The sequence below is a fragment of the Furipterus horrens genome, unplaced genomic scaffold (genome assembly GCF_987537825.1).
Source record: "Furipterus horrens unplaced genomic scaffold, mFurHor1.1.pri manual_scaffold_3, whole genome shotgun sequence".
NCBI classification, from domain to species: domain Eukaryota; kingdom Metazoa; phylum Chordata; class Mammalia; order Chiroptera; family Furipteridae; genus Furipterus; species Furipterus horrens.
This window is the reverse complement of record NW_028327173.1, coordinates 202,403,689-202,427,804: the sequence shown is the minus strand read 5'-3', so window position 1 is coordinate 202,427,804 and position 24,116 is coordinate 202,403,689. Positions and strand designations below refer to the sequence as shown.

General features: G+C 49.5%; 1 protein-coding gene across 7 annotated transcripts in view; it reads left to right on the top strand.

Annotated features, from left to right (window-relative positions):
- The window catches only part of TTC7B (tetratricopeptide repeat domain 7B), a 215,858-nt gene that overhangs the window by 141,259 nt on the left and 50,483 nt on the right, over positions 1–24,116 (top strand). For 2 of the 7 annotated variants that reach the window (XM_090271292.1, XM_090271290.1), the window contains 4 exons: positions 11,078–11,194; positions 16,636–16,733; positions 21,109–21,273; positions 23,886–23,936. In XM_090271292.1, the coding sequence (XP_090127418.1) occupies positions 11,078–11,194; positions 16,636–16,733; positions 21,109–21,273; positions 23,886–23,936 (431 nt within the window). Of the gene's footprint in view, positions 1–11,077; positions 11,195–16,635; positions 16,734–21,108; positions 21,283–23,885; positions 23,937–24,116 lie in introns of all 7 variants that reach the window. The other 5 variants (XM_090271294.1, XM_090271293.1, XM_090271296.1 and 2 more) reach the window with 3 other exon arrangements.

Sequence of the window (24,116 nt, the reverse complement as noted above, 5' to 3'; positions counted from 1 at the left end):
CAGTGTGGAAGAACACAGAGAGGCCAGAACTCCAAGGGCATGTAGCTGTCTTAGCCAGTGCATTTAAGGCATTGCAATCAGTGCCTTAATTGTAATCATTCCATGGTAGTCACTCAATAATTCATAGGAATTCTTATTAGTATTAATACAGTGTTTTCAAATGCAGTATTTTAGAATCTTTTAACATTGTTATTAAATATTAAGTAGAAGCAAAAGGACTTTTTGTTAAATATATTTAAAATAATGATGCCCTGGCCGGTGTGGCTCTGTGGATTGAGCGCCAGCCTGCAAACCAAAGGGTCGCTGGTTTGATTCCCAGTCAGGGCACAGGCCTGGATTGCGGGCCAGGTTCCCAGTGGTTGGCATGCGAGAGGCAACCGCACGTTGATGTTTCTCTCCCTCTCTTTTTCCCTCCCTTCTTCTCTGTCAGGGCAGCCTTGCTCTGAGAAATCGCCAGGAGACCACTGTGGGAGCAGGCAGCGGGTTTATTCAGGAAAAAAAGGGGAAGGAGGTAGAGGGGAGAGGCAGCTCTTGGACCAACTCGAAGGCCGGTAGGAGCAAGGAGAATGGGAGCAAGGGAATGGGGACTCCCAGCCCTCCATGCAGGCCCATAGGAGTCCCCCCTGGACTTCTGTAGGCACACTTTTTACACTTGCCGACCACACGTTTCACCGAGGGTGAGTTGGTCCTATCATCATTTTCAGTAGCGCCTCTGCATCCTGTTGCTATCTCCTGACCAGGTCAGTTAACATATCCTGTTGTCTGACCAGGTTTGCACCCTGGCTGCCCCTATATTCTGACATTCTCTCCCTAAAAATAAATAAATAAAATCTTAAAAAAAAATGATACAACTAATGTTTGTATACCCCTTCTTCATTTAAGAAAAAGAACATTAACATAGCCTATGAATTGCCTGTGTACCCCTCTGTCCTATCCCCTCACCTCTCACCTCACAGGTTAACCACCGTCCTGAATTCTATGTGGAGCCTTGTCTTGTGGTTCTATACCTTGTATGTTTGTGCTCCTAAATAATAAAAATTCTAACTTTGCATGTTTAAAATTTTTACTGGAATCGTACTGAATATATCTGTATACCACTTGCTTTCATTGCTTAGCGTTGTGTTCCTGAGGTTCATCCATATTGCAAATAGCAGCCATTTATTCATTTATACTTATGAATAGCTTTTCTTGTATAAGTATACCAAGATTTATTTTTCTAGTCTCCCGTAAGTGGGTACGTGGGTTGTTTCCAGCTATTATGAGCAATGCTGCTGTAAATATTCTCACACACGTCCCCTGGTGCCCATGTGCCAGCGTTTCTTTAGGTGTATACCCAGGGTGAAATTGTCGAGTCACAGCCTGGCCGCTGAGGGAGGCTAGGCTGGGGCCGCCACATTGAAGCCCACCCCTTCCCCACAGATGGCAGGCAGAAGGTACTTTTCTTTACAAGGTCTCAGGCTCTCCTAGACATGTCATTCAACAATACAAAGCATGGCGTGTCATCTTCAGAGTTCATGCGGGCGCTTCCTGTACACCTCTGGGTGCCCGGCACCTCACTCAGGACCCGGCACACTCTGGACACGTATTAGTGTTTGTTCCCTCAGTGGCAGCTGCCAGTGGCCCTGCTGAGTAGCCTGGTAGCCTGTGTTCGTAGCTCAGCACGCATCCACCTGCGTTTCCTCTGTGGTCCATTTTGGTGTTTACTCTGCCAGGTCGCACTAGGTGACAGAATGATGATGTGGCCCCACTACAAGGGCGTCACATAGAGCGCCTGCTGGGGACCAGCCACTGTGAGAAAATATCAGACAGTATAAAAGGTGTATGTCAGTTCATTCGTAGTGACCGTTTGCATTTTAGCGTAAAGTTTACTATTTAAAAATAAAACCAAAGCATCGGAGAGCAAAGAAGAGGAAGAAGAGACTCTCCAAATCTGTCCCATAATTATTCTTGTGGGAACCCTGAGCTGAATACAGCTGGAGGGGGTCAATAACCCAACTGGAGATGATCAGACTCACTGTCCTCTGAACGTTTCCCCCGGTTCATGGTTGGCTTGCTGCCAAGTGCCCGCTAGGCGAGGAAAGCACAGTCCCTGCCTTTGCGCAGCTCAGAGTCACGTGGGGGATTCCTCGGGAGGGTGCCAAGTGCCTCAGAAGCAACCAAGATGACTGCTGTGACCAGCGCCACCTGCACTGTCGGGGGTAGGGCTCCCCATTAAAGCTGAGAACCCTGTAGACAGAGGTCCTGCCTCTGGTGTCCCTTGGCACCGCTGAGACAAGACAAGCAGAACAAAACCCAGCCCTTCACAGTGTCCTAGATGGGAACACAAGGAGGTTAAGACAGAGACGGCGGGACATGCAGAACAGACCAGGTTTACAGCCGCAGGCTTCTGGGGCAAGGACTTGGGGACCCGTCAGCCTCCCATGCCAGAGGGAAGCGTTGTCCATCTCAGGTCCCAAAGAGCTGGCCCAGCTTCCCAGCACCCTGCGGGTTTCCTCCTTCCTGTCTTAAAGAACTCTATGGATCCCTTCAAGGGCGTCTCCCATCTGGGTGAGTGGAGGAGCCCCATCTATTTGACACCTGCCGTTGCCACTGAAATGGGTCCCAGGGTCTCATGTCTTCACTTGAGCCCCCATGCTTAGACTTGGGAACATGGGGAAATCCAGGCCAAGGGAGCTGCATTGGAAACAGACTGGGACACCTGCCAGAGAGATGGCCTTGGGGGGCGGGGGGGGGACACAGCAAAGCAGTAGACCCTTCTCGGGTCACCCCCTCCCCCTTTAGAAATGACCAGTGGCTTTGTGGTTCAGGAAGAATAGATGATTCTTTTCAGAGCCGGAGTAGTTTGATGGGAAGACTTGCCATCAGCTATTTCCTTGCCAGGTGGCCTCTGACACTCACTGCTCACCAAGCCGCTCAGCATACCCCAGGGCAGGCTCTCTGCTTCATCCTGACTTCGCCCCCTCTGGCCCCAGCTCCGCCACTGAGACAGCCCTCAGGAAACCGTCCCGGCCGTTGGTGTGGACTCCTGGCTGTTTGGTGGACAGCGCTAAATGGAATGACTCCCTCCATAGACGCGTCACACTCGGGCACGGGAGCAGGTCTCTGCCGCAGGGCAGTGTGACTCCTGGGTGTTTCAGCTCAGCCTACCTGTCCCGGTCATTCCCAGCTTCGCGCTGGCTCTAGGATGCTAATCGGATTACCAGCTGAAGCGGGAGCAAAAAAAATGAGCCAAACTGGGGTTTCTTGACGTGATTTATTTCAGCTAAATATGTCCGTTGTTTTATTCTAAAAATATCGCTAGGAGGATGGGGGAGTATTCCAGATTGTTGACACTTTGACTGAAATGAGAAGCAAAATGTAACTGATACAGGATCTCACAGGAGTTCCTGCCTGTCAGAGCGAGGAGACCAGGAGGCACTGCCGAGCCCTCTGGGGCTCGGACATCTGCAGCCTCCCAGTCAAGGATGAGGGGCTGCTAAGTTCTGCAGAGCCGGGGGCCTGCTCCTGTACTTTCTTTTGCTGAGTGAGTGTGGTGTCTGTTTTCCCAGGAACCAGCAGATCTGAGATCTGGGATAACAGTCACAGTGACAGCAAGGCCATCGTGGAAGAAATGCTGAGTGACCTGCCCAGACCTGCAGGCACATCAGAGCATGTCTCTATCGTGAGCAACCGTGGGCCTTAAAAGTAGTCAGATCTCTAGAACTTCCTCAGTGGTTCAGAGAGCCCAGACAGTGTGCCACCTGGGTCAGTCCCCCAACGGGGCTTTTTCCCTGGAGGGGACGCTCAGGTGAGAAGGGCCGTGCTTGTCAGATGACCTGTGAGCTGGTGTCTGCTGGTAGCGTTCCCGTGGGTCTGCGCACATTTCAAAAACGCTCCGGTTTGATTACCAGAGTGCTCTGGCACAACGCCAGACACTCCTTGGTACCTGGAGCCTGGCTCCCGTTTCCTCCCCTGGTTCTGAAGACATGAGTTTTCATCCCTAAGGATCACCCCCCACGGAAGTGATTGCTCAGTGCTCTGCAGACTCAGGACGTGCCCTCTGGGCCGGTGACAGTGACCCTCCCTGGAGACACACAGGGAAGGCCTGGACAGGGTGACAGCACAGCCATTGGAAAGCCCACCAGGGACTCCTTCCAGAAAGAAGGGACGTGTTCTGTTCCGGACCACGGGTAGGATGCCCTTCATGTGTGAGTTTAACATAAGTGGTTATCAGAATTCCCACTGGATTTAAGAAAGGAATACTCCCAAAATTCTTATGGGAAAGAAAGAAATATACGTAGAATTCCCTAAGTGTAGGGGCTATGGGAACTCTTTCTTGGAGGTCTTTCAAAAAAAATCAGACCATCGGAGGTTAGGAAGGAGAGTTAGAAGCTAGTTAGGAACTAGTGTGGGCTTCTTGAACTGAAATTTGCACATAGATCAGCTGGGAACCTTGTTACATGAAGCTTCTGACCCGTTGGGTCTAGACTGGGTGGTAACCTCACCAGCTCCCAGGGGACGCTGAGGCTGCCGTCCTGGACTACACCCTGAGGAGCAAGGCATCGCAGGACCTCTCAAGGCCTTTTCCAGCTTTTGGCTAATTGGAAAAATTCCTAGGTTTTTAAATAAGCCAATGAAGAGCATGTCCATACAGCAATTAGGTAAGTCAGGTGAAGAAATTGGGTGTTTTCTGGGTAACAGCTGGGCAGGTAGGTCATTCATTCAGGTGACAGTTACTGAACACTTACCGTTAGGGAGACCTCAAGCACTACTCTGCTAGTCTAGTGGGAGCCATCACAGGAACGGGCTCCGTGCCTCCCCCTTCCTTCCGGCTGCTGTCAGAGGGTCTTCAGGGTGGTCTGAGGTCTCAGCTGCGGGGCCCGCACAGCTGCAAACCCGCTGGTGATGGGGTCCCGTTCACCTGCGTCAGGCCAAGCAGCCCACAGGCTGCGCAGGTATTGATTTTCAGTGACAGTGACGCAGCCCAGGATCGGAGGCTGCTTGTTGCGGAGAACGCCACCTTCTGCATTTGGGCTGCTTGGGAAACCCACCCAGGAAAGCAGAGGCTCCAGGGTCAGCACACAGTAAGCCATCAGAAATATTGATAGCAATGAATTGAGGTGGATTTCCTCCGTGAAAGCCACGCTGGAACCTGAAAGAAACCCCTCCCTCCCCTCTGAAGAGCTGGTTAGGTGTATCTGATGACACCCACCCAGCGATGGGCCGCTTCTCCATCCTTTCAGCCTTTGTTCCCAGGTGACTCACCCGGCTTCCAGTTTCCCTCTCCCCGCTCCTCGTCACCTCGCGCTTTAGCACAGCCCTTTCATTTCTCCTACCGTTCTGCTCTGTGGCTGCCAAACCATCTTCCCAAGGTAGAACTTTACTGCACAGGCTTGCCCTGCCCCACCTATTATTTCGTTTACCTGGTGAAATGTGCTCACCTCCCTCTGGGTGTTTGGCAGCACCCCTGCTGCGGCCCTCAGGTCAGGCTCCCCGGGACTGAGAGTCGGGATGGTAGTCCAGGCCCCCGTGGCAGATACCACGTGCTCCTCTGCACAGCTGTTTTGCATGCCTGCCTGAGTTCACCAGACAAAGGGCAGGTTCCCGGCATGCTGAGCCCAAAGGCATACATGCATGTGCACACACACACACACACGCACACGCACGCAGATCAGCACAAAACACCAAATGTTCAAGGTTCCTGTGATTTCACTTCTGAGTCAGCTGCCTGGAATACAGCACTTACAGATCTGCTAATTGTTGAGGGTTTTGTGTATTAAGACGCGTGTTTCTTCCCGGTTGTACTTGATGAGTGCGTTTTTATACTGCCGCATCATACGGGAGGGAATTATTACTTGAGTACTTCTCTAAACTTTTCTAATTTCTTTTCCTTGAGAGGTCTTCATCAGAAAGCTTTGTAAGACATATTAGGGTTCAGAGTTTGGAAATATCTACCCCTGCAGCTCCGTCTCGGGGGCCCAGTCTTAAATCCCACACTCCAGACTCCGTGGCTGAGCTCCTGTGGACACCAAGCCTCCCGGCCTGGGCTCTGGCAGTTCTCCTGTGCCTGCCAGCGCGGCCTCTCCCTGCGCCTCTCTCACCTCAACTGTGAAAGGCCCGCTGCTTCTCTGGTGTCTTCATGACCTCCGGGCAGAATCTAGCTCCTTCCTCTTGTGCTGCCAAAGAGCTTTATTCATACATGTTGTGTTCATCCCATATCACGTGTGTTTGGCTGTGAGCTTTGGTGGGAAGATACCATGTTTTATTCCCTTTTGGAGCTTGGGTGGCATAATCAGCGCTTTAAAACTGATTGACAAAAGGATGAACAAATTCATTATCAGGCCCTGATGTATAGGTAGTCGCCTGTACAAACATGGGACGACTAAACAGATTACAAAATAGATTGTACATGTGAGACGAGGAAGGAGGTGGATTCTGCCTGCAGGTGGGGGTCGTGGAAGATGTCAGACAAGGAGACGCTCACAGTTGAGTGGGAGGGGCGCTGTCGAGGGGACTTCCAGGCAGGCAGGTGGAACACCATGAGCACAGCCAGGGACATGCAAGGATCCACAGGGAGTGCAGGAGGGGTGTCAGAACCGGGGCACGAAGTGGGTGTCGTACAAAGCTCAACTAGACTGATAGGCTAGAGTCGAGTGCCTCGTGGTTGGGACGGTTCCCAGGGAGTCAGGCAAGTCTTCCTGGGGCTGATCAAGACACATTAAAGAGGCCATAAGGTGCCCAGTGACGTCACAACGCCACATGCCCCAGAGTTGCACCAGGACCGTGACATCTTCTTCCTAACCCCTGCACTAAACCAAACATGGCTGTTATTTCAAGAATTATCTGGGGGTTCTTTAAAATTTTCAAAGATAGGGTAAAATATCATTTCTGTTACTTTTAATAAAAAGTAAAACCTTGATTAACTGGATCTTTCAAATGACTATAATTTTATATGCGCCTGACTTTTATGTGAAAGAGGCAAGTTACAGAAAAGCACAGACAGAGGGTTAGTATTGCAAGAACCGTGTTGATGTATACGAGGAGCAAGACTCTGCAGTCGAGACTTCTGTTCTGCAGCCCCACTCAAGTTCAGAGCCGTCATCGGTCCCTGAGCCAGAAGTCACACCTAACATTTGTACTCGGGTCTTGCCTTCTAATTGGACTGTAACTTCTCTGAGAGCAAGGAGCTGTATTTTATACCACAGTTCATTCCACGCAGTAGCTAACAGATCTTTGCATATTTAGGGTGTTAACTCTATGGCAATGGGTTAGAAAATGCTGTAAGTCTTCATTAGTGTCAGTGGTGTGGTTAGACTATTTTAAGTCTTTCTCCTCGGTTTCTTGTTCCGTGCCTTGGAGTCTCACGGGTTTGGGTTTCCGTTTCTGTTCTGCCGGTGACTTGCAGCATGAACTCGGGCAAGGACTTAACTCGCAACTTAACTTGCACGGTTCTTGTAAGAATCAGTGATTAAATATTTAAAGTACCTGACAGCTGCTGCTGTTATTACGTCATTTGTCTTGAAAGCAGATGTTTCCTGGCCATAGCTTATTATTCCATAGTTGAGAGCTCTCACCTTTTCTGGAATTGTATTTCCATTTGGAAACAGATAACTCCCTTTACTTAAGACTGGCTTCAGCCAAGGAGGGCTATTTGACCTGAATCCTGAAAGATGAGTAGATGCTTAAAAAGAAGAAATGGTTGGAAAAGGCATTCAAGACAGAAGAATGAGCCTGTGCAAAGGCCCGGGGGCATGGAGAAGGGCAGCACATGGGAGAAGATGATCATGCCCAGAATGAGGGTGTGCACAGTGGGCGGTGGGCAGACCACGGGTAAGCACATGGGCAGGAGCCAGGTCATGAAAGGCACTGCGTGCGAGGCCAGATTGGGGCTGTCCATGGCACGATCTGATTGATACTTTAGCAAGGTTCTCCTGTTCTTTATTTATTTCCTGTAAGTTTTCGGTGAGTCTCTAAACAAAAAAAATTTTCAATGAGGTTAATGAACTGTGAGCCAGGGATAGGGTATAGGAGTAGACCACTTTCCCAGCAGGTGGCTTCTTAACTTAGAGAAACATCTGAGTTTGTGGTTGGACTCGGAGGACGGGGCCAAGAATCGGTCTCGCCCGGCACTCGCCACGGCGCTCTCCGAACAATTCATAGCTCCACGTCCTGAAACCCCGTCCATGCTGGTTTATCCCCAGATTTGTATAACTTGTTCTCCTCAATAGATTGAATCTGTAATACCTTTGGACATCAGCTGTAGCCAACGAACGCTAGTCTTCATTTGTGTCCTCCTCATTTCTGTAACACACACCCAGCCGGAGGTTTTCTAACAGTCTTCAAGTGAGCAAGCAGGGTTTGGCAAATCGGAGGACAGGTGTCCCTCGTTCTGTTGTTGGCACTGTCTCGGCCTCAGGAACAAGCTGAGGGTTGGGGAAGATGACAGGGAGCAGTCTCTGAGGCAGCGCCTTCCTCTCCTGCCTTTGCTCCTTTGCTTTTCCTCGCCTGACTGTGCTTCCGGATCCTTTTCTCTGCCAGTCTCTCTCATGCTGTTCCTCTGCTTCACTTCCCATCATTTGTGTTCAGAGTCCCACTATTGTTCTTCCTGTCTGGTTCCCTTAAACCCAGCCCACACCTTTTCAGTTCCATATCCTCAGTCAAGTGTTGGAAAGCTGTTATTTCATGTTAATTAGAAGTTCTTTTTCCAGCCAAGAAGCCTTGCACGGTACTGTGCCCGCAAGCTGAGGCTTAGGACGGGCTCTGGCATTCAGGGACAGGGAAAGGACTGGCGGATAATTGCTCTTAGAGCCACAGCCATCCGTGCCTGTGCAGGGAAACCGTCCCCACCCGCTCAAGACCCTCCCTGGGGCAGGCACCCTCCAAGCGGGGATGAGCCAGAGGAACTTGGGATGCCTCCCAGAGAACATCACCACGGTCCTAGGTGGGGTTTCCCCTGGCCAAAATTACTCTGCAGCCAGCCCTCACCCAGGGGAGGTCTCCGGCCTCCAGGAGGTCTCCACCAAAAGTGGACAGGTGACCCCCTTTGGCAGCTTCTCCTTCCATGGTAACACGTCTCCTGGTTGGCCCCAGTTTGGTGGGAGATTCTGGTGGAAAAGTTCTACCCCTTTGTGGGCTCATGGAGACATCTGCAGGTGTCAGCTTCCGGCTCCTGAAAACCCCCTCCAGGCACCCTGAGTGGCTGTCATGCTTGTAGGTGGGCCTGGAAAGGTCTCAGGGAATTTCCACATCCTGGGATGTTTTTGAGCAGAAGCCCCGGTCTGTCCTCCTGTCTGGGCTCCTCTACGCCCAGCAGCTTGTCAGTCAGAGCCTGCATCCCTCTCCTTACCTGGCTCATAGCATCATCAGGCTTCTACAAACTCAGGGCACCCCTGGGAGCCCCCCGTGTCCCCTTGGGTTTCCTGTGTTCCGTTCAGAGGGGGTGGTTGGTGCTGACTCATCCCTGAGCTTGGGCAGCGGCTGGTTAGGACCAGCCTCATTCCATCTGGAGCCCACAGAGGAAAAAGAGGCTTTCCTCCTGCAAAGTGCCTTCAGCTGAGGTCGTTACAGTGCGCGCGTGCTTGAGGAATTCCCCTTTACACCTAACCTACGTCACTAGAAGCATATTTCTTTCTCATCTGTGATCTACAGAGCAAGCAGCTGGTGAGCAAAGGCTGATTTAAGGCCCGTTGACCTCCAGGCACAGTCCTGGGCCCTGTGGGCCCTGAGGCCAGAGAGAGATGGGTTGGGGTCCTTTTGCTGAAAGGGAGATGAACACCCTCTACTGAGAAGGGATGTTACAGAGACGACATCAGTATTGTCCGCAGAGAGGGCCAAACACAGGGCCAGGCGCGTAGGAGGCCTTCCGTAAACAGTCGCTCCTCACTCTTGTTTGCTTCTTGTTAACAACACACATCCGCTGATCTGATACATACTGAGCGGAGACTATAAACGCGTAAAGGTGGTATCAGTGGAAGACTCATCGGACGCGGTGGGGCTTCAGGCGAATTTAGGAAGAATTAAGGAGAGACGTGGGTCAGTAGAGATCGAGACTGAGGACGTGGCACGTATATTCACAGAGTTAGGATGAAGCATAACCTTTGGCCAGGAGTAGGGGGTCCACTGGGATGACATACGGAACGGGATAGTGCAGTAGGAGTGGCCAGCGGGTAGAGCACCGTATAGTACCAATGAGGGATTTTGACTTATTCTTACACAGTAAGGGCTCATTGTCGTTTCTTGGGCTAGGAGTGAAAAATTCGCTTTGGAGATCTTTATAAGACAGGATCTTAGAGCTGGGCAAGTCGGGGGTTAGGAAGACCATCAGGGAGGGGTCTGGGCTCATGCTGGGCCTTCTTGGGAGGGAGTGAGGAGCCCAGGACCAGGAGAGCTGATGTCTGCGGAGAGACATAGTAGGTTTTCCGGATGGGTAACTCGCAGGGCCAAGAAAGAGAGAAGGGTCTGAGTTTGGTGCTCAGAAGGTCTGGATGGAGGGGCAACAAAAAGAGGAGCGGGGTGGTGGTTATGGAGTGAGTTGGTGAAGTCCTGGCCCCTAAGTAGCAGGGTTGGGGGAGACCTGAGGGGGGAGGGTGTCGGGCAGGCGCCCCTTCTGCATGTGCCCTCAGTTCCAGCTTTTCAAACCGTATGAGATCTGCTCACCGTCTCGTGATGAGGATCGGTGTTGGAGATTACTTGTAGATATGCACATCAGCTAAAGCACATGTCCTGTGTAATTTTGTAAATAAATCAAGGTTAGCTTTTAATGAATTTTTGAAGTTTCGCAGATAAATTGGTTTCGTCCCTTGAAAGCACGCTCTTAATGGCGTCCCTGTGTTCTGAATAGAGTCAGCCCGACCACAGACAGTCACGTGCCTGCGTTTGCCTTCATGGTGGGACTTCGGCGAAGCCACGGGTTGAACTGGAAGTCCCGGAGCCCGTGGCCCCGCTGCCACGGCTTCCCTGCATTGGGTGAACCCTCTGGACGCTCCACTCTAGAATGAGCGCAATGGCTTCCGAGTCTGAGCCAGGCCTCTCTGTTCCGCTTGGGTAGAAACCGTCTGGTTTAAGCTGTGCTGTTGTCCCCTTTGTGTCCCCCCCGTAGACTGCTGTTTTCCAAAGTGAAGTTGGAGTCGCTCTGCCGGGGCCCGGATGAGGCGCTGCTCACCTGTAAGCACATGTTACAGATATGGAAGTCCTGCTACAACCTCACCAATCCCAGGTAAGAGACCAGCAGGGCCTGTTCCTTGTGGTTTTTGTACAGGTCCCTGCCCATCCGTTCCATCTCTCATTGGCACTTATCAGGCATTTACTCTGTCACCTTGTGCCCTTCCAGGTCACCACATGCAGCAGGTAATAATGGGGGTGCTTCCTGTGCTCCATCTTTAAAGGTATTTTTCCTCCAGTTGCTGATGAAGCCGCCAAATCATGAATTTCTTATTTTTTTTAAATTATTTGTTTGTTTGTTTATTTATTTTATTTTTAGAGAGAGGGGAAAGGAGAAAGAGAGGGAGAGAAACATCACTGTGTGGTTGCCTCTCACTCGCGCCCCCAACTGGGGACCTGATGTGCAACCTAGCCATGTGCCCTGACTGGGAATCAAACCAGCGACACTTGGCTCGCAGGCCGATGCTCAATCCACTGAGCCACAGCAGCCGGGGGCTCAAATCATGGATTTCTTTTGTTTTTGTTGCCACAGTGACCTGCTAGGTTCAGTTCACCATTGATGCCTATCTGACAATTTATGGATATATATTCCATATATATATCGTCGTCGTCGGCAGCCGTCCGTCTCGAGAGACGATGGTGTAGCTTCTTAAGAGTCTATCTGCACTGCCGAGAATGGCTGTGCAGTCCGACTCGGGAGTGACACGGTATCTGTCTCCTCCCGTGTTGAATCGACATCTTGTGATGACGCTGGAGTGTCCTCTCCAGTGAAGCTGAAGCTACAGAGCCTGGGCAGGGTGATATGGAGGGTCTGCTGTTGCCCATGCAGCAGACCCCCCCTCTCTTCGCAGCTGAAGGGTCCAAGGGAAAGACAGAGTCAATACAGCTTGGCTTCAGGTGCGCCGCAGGAGTTGCCGGTGTTGACTACAACGTCAAACCGCCTTAGGGACTCCGGCTCCGGATTTTCTGTCGGGGTTTACTCCCTTAGCCTTTCCCCTGAAGAGGTATACCGCAAGGCAGCGGAGGTTTTTTGGAATCAGAGTTTTCCTTCTCTGTCCATATATATATATATATTCCATATATATCAGTTATATATCCAGATCGGATTCTTACAGTAATACTTAAAAAGACCTGCATAGACAACAGGGCCACCTCCTGCTAAGGAAAGTAGGAATTGCTATTGGTATGAAAGTGTTATTTTCAAAAAGTAAAAGTCGTGACTCACACAGGAATTAAGCATGTATCAAAGATTTTATTTATTTCATTAACTAAAGAGAGAATCAGTAAAATGTTAAGGTCAGTTCACAGAAGAATTTGAAAAATAGATACACTGAAATGAATTTGCAGATAAATGCAAAACAATGTCCTATAGGACAATAAAATATATTGTTTGGGGTTATCTTTTCTACAAGGTGGAAATTGATTGTATCTTGACCGGATGAGATTCACTGGCCTTCCTCTGGATTTCCTACAGGCCCCCTCTGCCCTGCAGAGCTGTGCCAAGGCCTAGTCAGGCCAAGTCAGTGCAGACAATCTGGGGACGGTAGACTGTCAACCCCAGGAGGCCACTGATAACCTGTTATGGCCATTTTCAAGTCCTGGGCAGCTTTTCCTGCTGCGTGGTGAGAGTGCCAAGTGTGCCCTGCCCTGTAAAGGAAGTATTGGAATGAAAAGGGCTGTAATGATTCCAGTGAATTCAAACAACTGCTCATACATTCAGAATATTTTTCAAGCTCATAGCGAGATGGGTGGACAGCCCCCACTATGCTCTTAAAAGTCAGGGGCCTAAAAGTGTATACAGCTCAAATCGTGAATGTGTAGTAAGGGTGTGGTTTGCCCTGTCCAGCCCACCAGGAGGCAGGCATGTGGTCTGGTGGCTGTGGTCTGCAGCTGCCAGCCGGGGGAGAGAAAAGGCAGGGTGGACCAGCGGGGAAGCAGCAGAGTGCAGGTGGGGTTCCATGTGAGATCTTGTTTTACCAAAGTTTCTGCGTTTAAAAAAAAAAAGGTCAAGATCGGGGGCCTATGAAGGGGATAGGTCCTTGCGCAGTGACATGAACAGACATGACCACAGGCCCCGTGGGCAGCGCAGCTAGAAGGGGGGGAGAGCCACGTGACCCGCTGCAGAGCTGGGGAGCAAGAATTAAATGAGTGCTCCCCTCCGAACCATAGCCCGTGGCACATCACCATCTTCCTCTAGATGGAAAGATAATCTTCCCTTTTGTGGGTATGTTCTGAAAATAAAGATCATTTTAATTTTTAAAATATTCCACTTTTCTGAGTCTTTCAACAGAAATAGAAAATGCTCGTATTTATGTTCCCAAAAGCCCCTCACTCCCGGCATGTCAGAAGCAGCAGCTTTGGGGGAGCGTCTGCCACCAGCCCAGCTAACGAGTGATGCCCCCGGCCGCCGGCTTCCTTCCACTCGGGCGCACGTGCCTTTGCCTGTGGCCCCTTTAGAAGTGAGAAAATAAACCCATCAGCTTCCACGCTGCCAGTTTTCCCTCAGTTCTCCACACCTCACCCACCTCCCCACATTTCCTCCCACTTAGCAACCAAGAATATTGAATGTGAGGAGAAAAAAAAAAAATAGCAGGATTGGAAAGCTTTTTAAAAATACGTAACCAAAGGCCTGGGCTGTGTCCCTGCTTCCTCCGTTTCCTGAAGGATCTTTCAGGGCCAAAGCAGGGAGGGACCCTGGCTCCAGGCGCAGTCTGGATAGGGGGACCCATCCCAGAACTCCTGCCTCCAGCTACTCTCAAAGCCTTCCTGTTTGTTTGTTTAACTTTACTTTCTCTGGGATATAAATAAATGTTTCTCCTGCAGCCCATACCTTTGTACAAATTTATACATCCTCCCAGAACGGTTGGGGAAGACATGACCCTGGCAGTAGAATAAAGCATCAAGAGGGGAGGGCTGGGTCTTGACCAGGGACGGCGCACGTGGCAGCTCTCCAGACACGGGCAGCTCTGGGCCCAACAGCCTTGAATCTACGATCAGGTCACACGGGATTGTAGAAAAGGGTAGAATAGCATGAACAAGTGCATGAGAAGTATACCTGCTCAAAAACAAAAAACTGAGCAGCAAGCATCTGGGTAGGAGGCGGTTGGTTTCCACCTGGAGAAGGTCCACGCTAACTTCCCAGCTCACGACGTCCTTGTTTTGGAGCCTGATCAGTTGCAGGGGTGGGGAGGGAGCCTCTGCTCAATGGGCCAGCTTCCCATGGCTTCTCACCCCCTCCCAGCTCCATCCTGAAGCTGGCATGGGCCTCCAGAGCACAGAGGAAGACGTGGGCAGTAACGGGGCCAGACTGAGAACAGACCCGGCTCCACGGGCTCTGCGACTCGTCCTCCTCTTTATTTTTGCTTGAAGGAAGACCTCCCTGAGCGCGCCTTTGAGCCGAGCCTCAGGCAGCTGGCAAAGAGCATCCACCTGCAGTCGGAGAGCAAGCTGGTGGGTGGCATTCCCTCGAGTGTACATTTGGCGAGGTGTCTGTCATTTCAGAAGCCTGGATTTATTTCCTGCGGCCTGCAGTTTCGCTTACATTTAGGATAGAAATCTGTCTCGTGTTTTGCCTTCTCAGTCTCAGTAGTCTAAGGGGCCTCTCTGCTTGTGCCCTTGCCTTGGCCACTCAACACAGCGTGACTTCCGGCTGGAGTGCCCCCAGAAGGCCCAGCAGCTGCCCTGTGCCGGCACCATGCGGGGCCGTCTATGTGTGATCTTCAGCCCTGGGCCGCTAGCCTTGCAGGGTCACTGCTGTTCTTCCCACTTCGAAGAAAACAAAATCAAAGCTAAATAAGGCTCAATAACTTGCCCAAGTGTCCCCATCCAGTAGCAGAGGCAGGAGTCACACCCAGGTCTGTCCAACAGGAAAGCTCCCTCCACCGTGCATTCTGCCTCTCTGAACTGACAACCGACTCTTTTACTTTTATTTTTATTGTTTAACCCCTCTTGTCACTGCCACGTGGACCATCTCCATCATGGAACCACGTGACTAGAAGAACGTTTTTTTCTTCCTAATTCTTATTTCAATCACTCACTAGCATTTAAAGTTGCAATATTCAGATGTTTTTGTAATATTCGTGTAATGTTTACATTAAAAACACATACACAAATAGACCAATGCCAGAAATATTTAGTCAGCAATGTGAATAATGAAAATCTGTGTGTATTTTTGTATTCTGCTCAAAGACATTTATTGTGGGAATATTTAATTAGAACAGTTTCCAAAAAACATGTACCCAGTAATGTAGTAAGTATAGGCCGACGAGTCATCTTTATGGAAGCAAGTTCTCTTCCGTTTCCTGTGGATTTCTCGAACTCCATCACTGAACATGCAAACCGTGTTACATTTCATACGAAATCTTGTTTGTACCACTTTTAGCAACAGCTGCAACGAGGAAGGAAATTGTGTCCTTTATTGTAGAATTTGAACTTAACAAAAAGAAAATCACTCTTAGAGCTCCCAGATTAATACAAAAATGGATTCAAAGAAAAGGATTCAAGACTCAAACTTCAAGAGACAGATAAGCTTCCTTTTGGAGCTTCTGTGATGGAATACCATGATAGAGGGAAAAAGAATTGTTTTTGCTTACAAGCTTCCTAGAACTTAAAAAACAAAATCAAGAGTCCGTAAGAGCCAAGGCCCCTGAACTGGGTTTCATCCCAGTTCGGCCTGGTGGGGCCTCCCATGTGGGGGCAAGCTGCAGAGGGGATTCGGTGCAGGAAGCAGGCAGGGGTGTGGCCTGGAGGCAGCCCCAAATTCTGCTGTGTCCCCTCCAAGGCCCCTTCTCCAGCTCAGGACCGCTGGGTGGGGCTGCCTCTCCCGCTCTGCCTGTGACCTCCCACCTCCTTGTCCTCATCTGCTAAACAGAGGCATCGAACACACAATTCATCTGGGACACAGACGAGGCCACGGCTGCGATCATTCTTTGAAAAGTAGAGGCCAGGGGTTCCCAAATCCAGCTGTACGTTAGACCCTTCTGGGGAGCTGTGAGGAACGCTGACTGCCCCAGAAATTCTGATTTCTCTTTGTTCTGGAGTAGGACCTGAGCATCAGTGTTTTCTGGAAGGGCTCCTGGTGACATCCCTGTGCAGTGGGAGCTGAGAGGCACTGGCGTGGAGCGTCCTCAGTTCACAGGGACTTCGAGGAGGGGGGGTGTGGGCTTGATGCCAGTCAGTTTCCGCATAAGGTGGATGGAGAACCGGGCTTGTCGTTTTCATCTTTATATTTTATAATGACAAAAAAAAAAAAGAGGCTAAAATTAGCATGGGCCTGTGGGTGTGGTTTAAGCTCTGTTTGTGATACTGACTGTTGAAAGCAGTCCAGGCCCAAGCTGCTCCAGGAAGCAGGATGCTTTGTAATAGATGAAAAGGTGCCAAAGACCATCAAAAACTGCACCCAAAGGTACTGCTGCATTTCAGGAGTTGGTATTGGTTAATTCTGTCTCCTCCCACCCACCCTTCAAATGACTGACATTTGTATCTGTTGTTTTGCAGTGATTCTGGACGTGGGAGCAGCCTCTTAGATAGAACCATTGCGGACAGACGACAGCTCAATACAATCACTTTGCCAGACTTCAGTGACCCGGAGACAGGTGAGAATAAAGAGCCAGAGGGGATGGAATGGTGTCAGCCCAGGTGTGAGGCCTGTCCCCCTAGTGATGGGGGACAAAGACAGCCAGGGACTGGGGTTGGGAAAATAACTCACGCAAACCGGTTAAACTCTCAATTGAGGTGCATTGTCTCCAGCGTCTTTTTCAAGTGTGTTCATAGTGGGGGCAGTAATATTACATGCCCAGCACAACTCCCTGAGATCTTTCTATTTTTTCCCCGTGCTCTTAGAGCCTAAAATCCGAAACTAAAATTAGATTGTTCCCATCTCTGTTAAGCTTCCCCTGCTTCTCCCTCTCGCTTTAGATTTCTGCCCGAGCTGAAATCCAGGTTTTGATTTCTGATCTGTTGCACCTACAAACACATACATCCAGGAAAAGACCCTGTAGGGAGGCAGGTGGGTTCTGAGCTTCAGACGGCACTGTCCCCACGGGGAGGCCAGTAGCCTCTGAGCGAACAGTTAGTTACACGCTTTGTCGTTTGCCTTCCCACGTTGGCCTAAGCACAGAGGAGTAAGTGTACCTCTGTGATGCCTATTAATCCACACAAGCAATTCTAATAGTAATACCGACTCTTCAGTGGCAATTTGGAGCACTTAGACCCACAAAACCTACAGAAATTCGCATCACGTTGAGCCTCAAAGGTAGTTCCAGGGCATCACTGGGAACCTGGTTCTGCTGCTCCTGCCACTACCCGGCAGGGGCCCGTGTGCAGCTTAGTCCCCGTCTGGGTGTGCCTGGCCTTTTATAGGCTGGCATTTTGAGAGGAGCCTCCAGGTTCTTCTGTCCTTGTGCCAGGTCCCAACTCCTGGCCAAGCCCTTGCAAAGGAAGCAAGGGAGCAGCCCAGGCATGCACGGCCATCTCCTGGAAGATCTCCCCTCAGTTGGGATGGAGGGGGTAGGGCCTCAGGAGCCGGATGTGGTCCTCACCCAAGCCCGACCTCACAGCTGCCTGTAGACTACCTCCCTGTGCTAGGCTCCCCTTTACATTTCAAATCGGCTTGAGAAGCCCCATCCCAGGACCCTAGGTCACAAGAACATTGGGCCTTGGAAGCAGCATGAATTGCCAACTAGTGCCGTTCAGCGTGGCTCTGGCGGCCACTGCTCGTAACACAGACTGACCAGCCCCACTGACTCTCCCCCGGTGCTGGCTCCACCCGGGGGTGACCAGCAGTTCTTGGTGGGCCTAGACAGCAATCCAGGCGGAAACAGACCTAGAATAACACAGTGATGTTCTGCTCGGGGGTCCAGTCCGGCCAGAGACATTGGAACTGCCCGCGTTGCTAGCGTGGGAAGGTCGGGCTGTCAGGACAAGTCCCTGCAAGGCAAGGCTCAGACATGGGACAGAAGAGAAGGACCTGGGCTTACTATGGCCCCTGCAGCACCTGCAGCAATCCTGGCTGGTTTGGCTGCTGTGGTCACCCAGTGCCATCTTCCTCCTTTGCCCCCTCCACAGGATCCTGTGAGGGCAGCCCCGTGAAATTCGGACCCCTTTACCTCCACTGGCTGGACTTTAATTTCCTCCAGCCTTTTATGCCACATCCTGAATGCAGGCGGTGGCGGGATTAAGTGTGCCCCTCGTGATCCATTCTCCCCTCTGCCCCTGGGGACATTCTCCCAAAGCCCTCACGGGCCTCCTTCTCTGGTTAAACCTTGGGTGCCATCGCGTCTAGGTGAGATGCGTCTGCGCGGCACAGTTGGGGGGGTCCCAGTCCCCTAGTCCTTGGTGGCGTTTATGCCCCGCCCTCTCACTCACTCTGGGAGCGCAGGGGTCTGGGTTGCTGGTGCAGGTACCCCCGCACAACAGGAGAAAACCACAGCTTCCCAGGCGCTGCCAGTGCCCCGTTGTATTGTTGATGATGATGAGATGCCACCCGCAGGAACCCCCCCAGGCCGCCTTTCACCGGCCCCGCCCCCACAGCCCCGCCTGGGTGGTCGGCAGGCCACCAGCTACTTCCCTAGGAGGCCAGGGAATCTGAAAAGTGGAGGCCATGCTAGGCCTCCTCAGCCATGGAGTAGCCACCAATGCCAGTGAGACATTCTGAAATGACATTCAAGTCAGAGACTGAAAAACTAGGAAGGCTCCACGTAAAAATGGGAAAGAGGCCTCCAGCTGGATTAACAAAGCGCAGTGGCAGGACGGCAGGGGGCCGGCACTCCGACTGGTACGCCCGCGTCGGGGGGCGGGGGGGGGGGGGGGGCCCATCTTGTCAACAGCCCACAGGTCCTAACTCTAATTCGGAAGGTCGACAGAGAAGGTTTGCTCCCATCCCTGCCCCTCCACCTTCTCTTTCCCCACAGGTTACCATTTTTGTTAACTATTTTTTGTTTACCCTTGCAGTGTTTCTTCATGCAAATAAGCATAGAGGTCATTTCCCCTGTCCCCTGACATCAAAGATAGCGTAGTGCGTATGCTGCGCAGCACCTGGCATTTCTGTGTCACGGCGTGTGTCCTGGGGAGCCTCCACCTCCATCCACAGACATCCTCATCCTCCCCTGATGCACAGCCTTCACGTTCCACGCTCCCCCACCCCCGGTCCCAGCCACCCCCTTCTCCTTGTCGTGGTTGTCGGCTCCCGGGGTGCGGAAGGGGACGGGCTAACTGTGAGTCCCCACTGCAGCGCTGCCCACTTAGGGAAGCCATGGGCTGTGGAGACAGTGAGGACAGGGACCGATCGGAGGTAAAAATGGTTCCGAATCAAAACAGAAGTGACTCTGAGATCAGCGGTGGTCTGAGAGAACCCAGCCCTGGCAGGGGGACAGCTGTCCACAGCGTTGGTCCCTGCCCCACCCGGGGCCTTGCACTCTTCCCAATTCCCCAGTTTAAAGGCGCAGGCATCTGCCACCAGCAAAGCCTGACAGTGAGGGCGCAGGATCCTGCCGGCTCTGGAAAACCCGCTGTGTGGGTTGACTCCTTTGGGAGACCACAGGCCCTCTTCAGTCACTTGTTATATTCCAGAACTAAAATGTATTTCCCTTTTTAAATTTTTCTATTGTGGAAAATATTCAAATACACCAGACTACAGATATAATATATTGAATCCCCCTGTACCTACCCATCAGCCTTCAGCAATGAGTATTCTTGTTTCACCCACCTCTCCTGTCGTATTTTAAAGCGAATTCCAGACATCATATTTCACCTATTAAAATTTCAGTATATATGTCATACAGATAAGAACCTTTAAAAATATAACCATAATACCATTATTATACATCTGGGTCACTGTAGACTACAGGTTCAGTGCTCTTGGTGGTTAATAAGTTAGAACATGGTTTCTACCTCTGAAATTGTCCACATGCAGACTGTGGAGTCATGTAAGGGGACCCACGTCTAGGAGCTTTGGACAGGCCAAGGCCACGGCAGCTAATCGAGGGGAGGTTGGCTCTATTAAACGGATGTGGCAAACTGAAAGAGTCCCCCTTAAAGAACTTTATTCCCCTTCCAATATCACCCCTGGCTCTCCTTCCCCCAAATCTGTCACTGAATGGTCCCAGCCACTGAAAAAGAGGAATCAGATGGGGTGACAGTCGTAACTTTGAAGCCATGAATCACTGTCTTTGGAATAAGTTGGTAGTTCCTTAAATAGAGGATAAAAGCTTTTTTTTTTTCCTTCCTTTGGCCTCCAAAACAGGATGCAGAGTAAGGGGATTTATCTTTAATCATTAGTAGATACAACTGGACACCTATCCAAAGCAAACTAATTCTAACTTGAAAGTCTGGTTCATTTTATGTAGGAAAGTTTTAATTGTCCCTTGGTTGCCACATGGCTGTCTCTGTCCCCTGCTGTAAGACATAACGGTGGTCCTAGCTTCCATTCCAAGCACCCCACCAGCCCCGCCAGCCGTGGGCCAGCTCAGAAAGCTTAGTCCTCCACTGTCACGACGCTGGGACGGTGACCTGTCATTGCACCTCAGTGTGTCTGCACCTAGGAAAACACAAATAAACCGTATGTAAGTGCTTCTCATAACAAACGAATCTAGGAAAAGTCAAGTTCTAACACTTTGCAATTGAAAAGCAAATAGTTTCCTCCAGAATGTCCTGGGTATTCTAGGTTAAAGATGTGTTCTTTCCAGTGGATTGTACTGCTGAATCTGTGCCAGGTAAAGCCGAGTTATTTCTATTCCATGCTGTTATTGCAGAACAATTAAATAACAAGTGGGAAAAGAGCAAATTTGTTTTCTTCAAAAAACACTGGTATTCTCTTGTCAAGTAGAGGAATGATTGTGTATTACATGACCTCATTTTCTTTGCAGCTTATGTGAGTATATGAAAAGCTAGCTTATTTTTCCTTTGTGTTTCTAAAGTTTTTTGTTGTTGTTGTTGCTTTTATCCTTTTTTTTTTCTCTTTCACTTTTTTAGTGTCAGATTCCTCCTCCTCCACCTGTTCTCTTTCAAGAACCGAATCTCCTCTCCACCTGTTTGTATCTTCTCATCTCCATTCTCATCCCAAACCCGATACCTTTGTGTGGCCCCCAGCCGCCCGCTCATTCAGTGACCCGGGTCCCCGCCAGGATCCCTCCCGGTGTAAACATGGTTTATGGCTTTTCCTTTCTTGTTAGATCTGCTTCATGTGCCTGATGTCTCATTCTCTGATAATCTTCCTAACTGATAAGCTGGATAGGAAACTCCATCAAATTTATCTGAGAGAAAAATCCTGCTAATTTGAAAATCCAAAAGCTGTCTGGGGCAGGAAGAGAGGCTGGTGCTCAGGTTCCAGCCTCCTCCTCACAAAGTAAGGAAACCTGTTTTAAGCAGAACACATCAGGCTTTTCTAGAATATTGTTTCTAACTCTTAGGTACTTACTTCTGTGCTTTCCTGGAGTTGATATAAATGCATTAAGGTTCTGAGGGGTTTTTTGTTCGTTTGTTTTTTAAGGCAAATGAGAACAATTGGCAAACAATTTATTCTAAATATTTCTGGTTTTCAACTTAGAAATTAATTCAACAAGTATGTAATAATCAAGCTAGTTCTCTAAAGATAATGGTTATATATGCCCCTTAACTATGCAGTTCTCGAACTTTACTGTGCATTAAATCACAAAAGGGCTTTGAAAACTGTAGTGTAGATGCCCTGGGCCCCATCCCAGAGTTTATGATTCAGCAGGCCTGAGGCGGGGCCCAGGAGTCTGCATTTATAAAATACCCCTATGATTCCCATGCCAGTGGGTTACGCACTGCATCTTGAAAAACAAGGCTATAAATTATTTTCCATTTGCATGGAAGGAAATGAAACTATGCATAAAAATTGTACAGTATTTTAATCTAATTTCATGTTTAAATAATACAGAAATTTGAAAGTCTGTTTTAGGGTGTCTGTGAACCCAGCAATGAAAAAAAATATGCCTTTATTAAAAATGAAATACTGGTTCATAGAGTCCTTAAATGAGACCTAATATGGATTTCACCAGGAGAGTCCACCCTTGTTTCCTCTGACTCGCTTATTTAATGTCCATTTTACTGGCAGTGCCAGAAACTCTAATCTTTAGATCCATGATTTATAAGGGCTTATCTTTTTTCCAAATGCTCAGTTCTATGCTGGACAAAAGCTCACAAGGGAAACTACTGCCAGAAAGAACTGTTTCCTCTAATGCGCTCATCTTTCGATGGCTAACCTGCTGTGTTACACACACACACACACACACACACACACACACACAGGACAGAAATGAGGCTAGCACCTAAAATAAATCATCCAGACCAAGACACACTCTGACCTTACTTGTCTGCACACAAAGTGTTCAGAACCTTGCTTTAATGACAGTCCCAGTTTTATGAAATGGAAGACGAAGATAATGCTTATAAAGTGTTTGTGGTTTGGTTTTTTTTTTAATCCTCACCAGAGGATATGTTTATTGATTTGAGAGAGAGAGAAAGGGAGAGAGAGAGTTCGATCGATACGAGAGAGAAACATTGATTGGTTGCTTCCCATACACGCCCCCACCAGGGATCAAACCCTCAACCTAGGTGTGTGCCCTGACCGGGAATCAAACTCTCAACCTTTTGGTGCACTGGGACGATGCTCCAACCAACTGAGCCCCCCAGCCAGGGCTATTTATGTTGCTTTTAATCCACTTCTTAAAATAGATTTTTTTTTCCCCTTAAAACAATGCCTATGGGCAATTGCCAACTTCAGTTTTTCCATAAAAATTGTTTTTTACATTGACTTTTACCCAGCTTTTTTGTCATAAAATGGGATCTTACTGTTATGGAATATATTACTAATGTTCCTACTGCCTCCCTCCACTTCACTCTTGTTTGCACAACAAACCCACTGACCTCCTGCTAGTGTTTATCACCTTGCACCCCAAGGACCTGTGTTCCTTTAAACCTGTGAATTGGTGGTCCTGACTCTTGTCCAGTGAGGCACCCTGTATTGATTAATTAGTAAAATGTTAGGGTGATGAGCACCCGTTGGGCTTCCTGCTCAGTCAGTATATCCCAGACAGTGCTCAACTGTTCGTTTCTTTGTGACGTTATGAGTCATCGTCCCGTCCTTAGGGAGAAGCCAGCCAGGAACCAGGTGTTTTAACAAAGACTGAAGCACCCAAATCATTTCCCCCCATAGATACAGTGTTTAGTTAGAGAAAGGGGAAACATACCATACATCTGTGATGCAGGTAGAATTTCCTGATTAAAATTGTTATGAATTTGAATCCCAAGTCTTTTCGTTAGGGCAGACAGCCACGACCTGAAGTTTTGTGAATTTCTGCCTCCAATCCTTGGACTTCATAGAAAGGAAAACTAGCCAAGTCCTACAAACTCTTGGAATCATAATCAGGGTTAATGTGTGGAAAGATCCGAAAACTGCTTGTCTGATTATTTTTCCCTTCCCTTTGGAATTTCCTGCCCTGGAAACAAAACACATTACATGAACTGGTCAGCTTTCATGTGCTGGGTGAGCACTTCAGTGTAGAGGGGAAATGCCCAAGTTGGCCTTTCTTTGGTTTAAAAAAAAAAAAAAATCATTGTTAGTGGGAAAATATGTTTCATTCTTGAATTGGAATCTGATTCCAGACAGCCAGACTTACAGTTGGAAGGTTATTAGAACTCTACTTGCTTCTTTAGCCTTAATTTTGATTTTTTTTCAAATGTTTTGTTTCTTGATTTTAATTTTCGGTTTGATTTGTTGTTCCAAGGCAACTCTCCAGAAGTATACTTTCATGGTTTCCCCTCCCTTTTTTCAGTTAGTAAGTAGCTTACCAATCTATTAACCTTTCTGAGGGCCTCAGAATCCCGCTTCTCCATCATGGAATGTGTGCTGCGGCTGCCGGCTGCTGAGATGCTGCGGACATCCAGCGGCCACCTGCTTGCCCACCCCGCCCCCTGGGGCTCCTCTCCCCCGCGATTCCGATGCTTCCGCCGCAGCT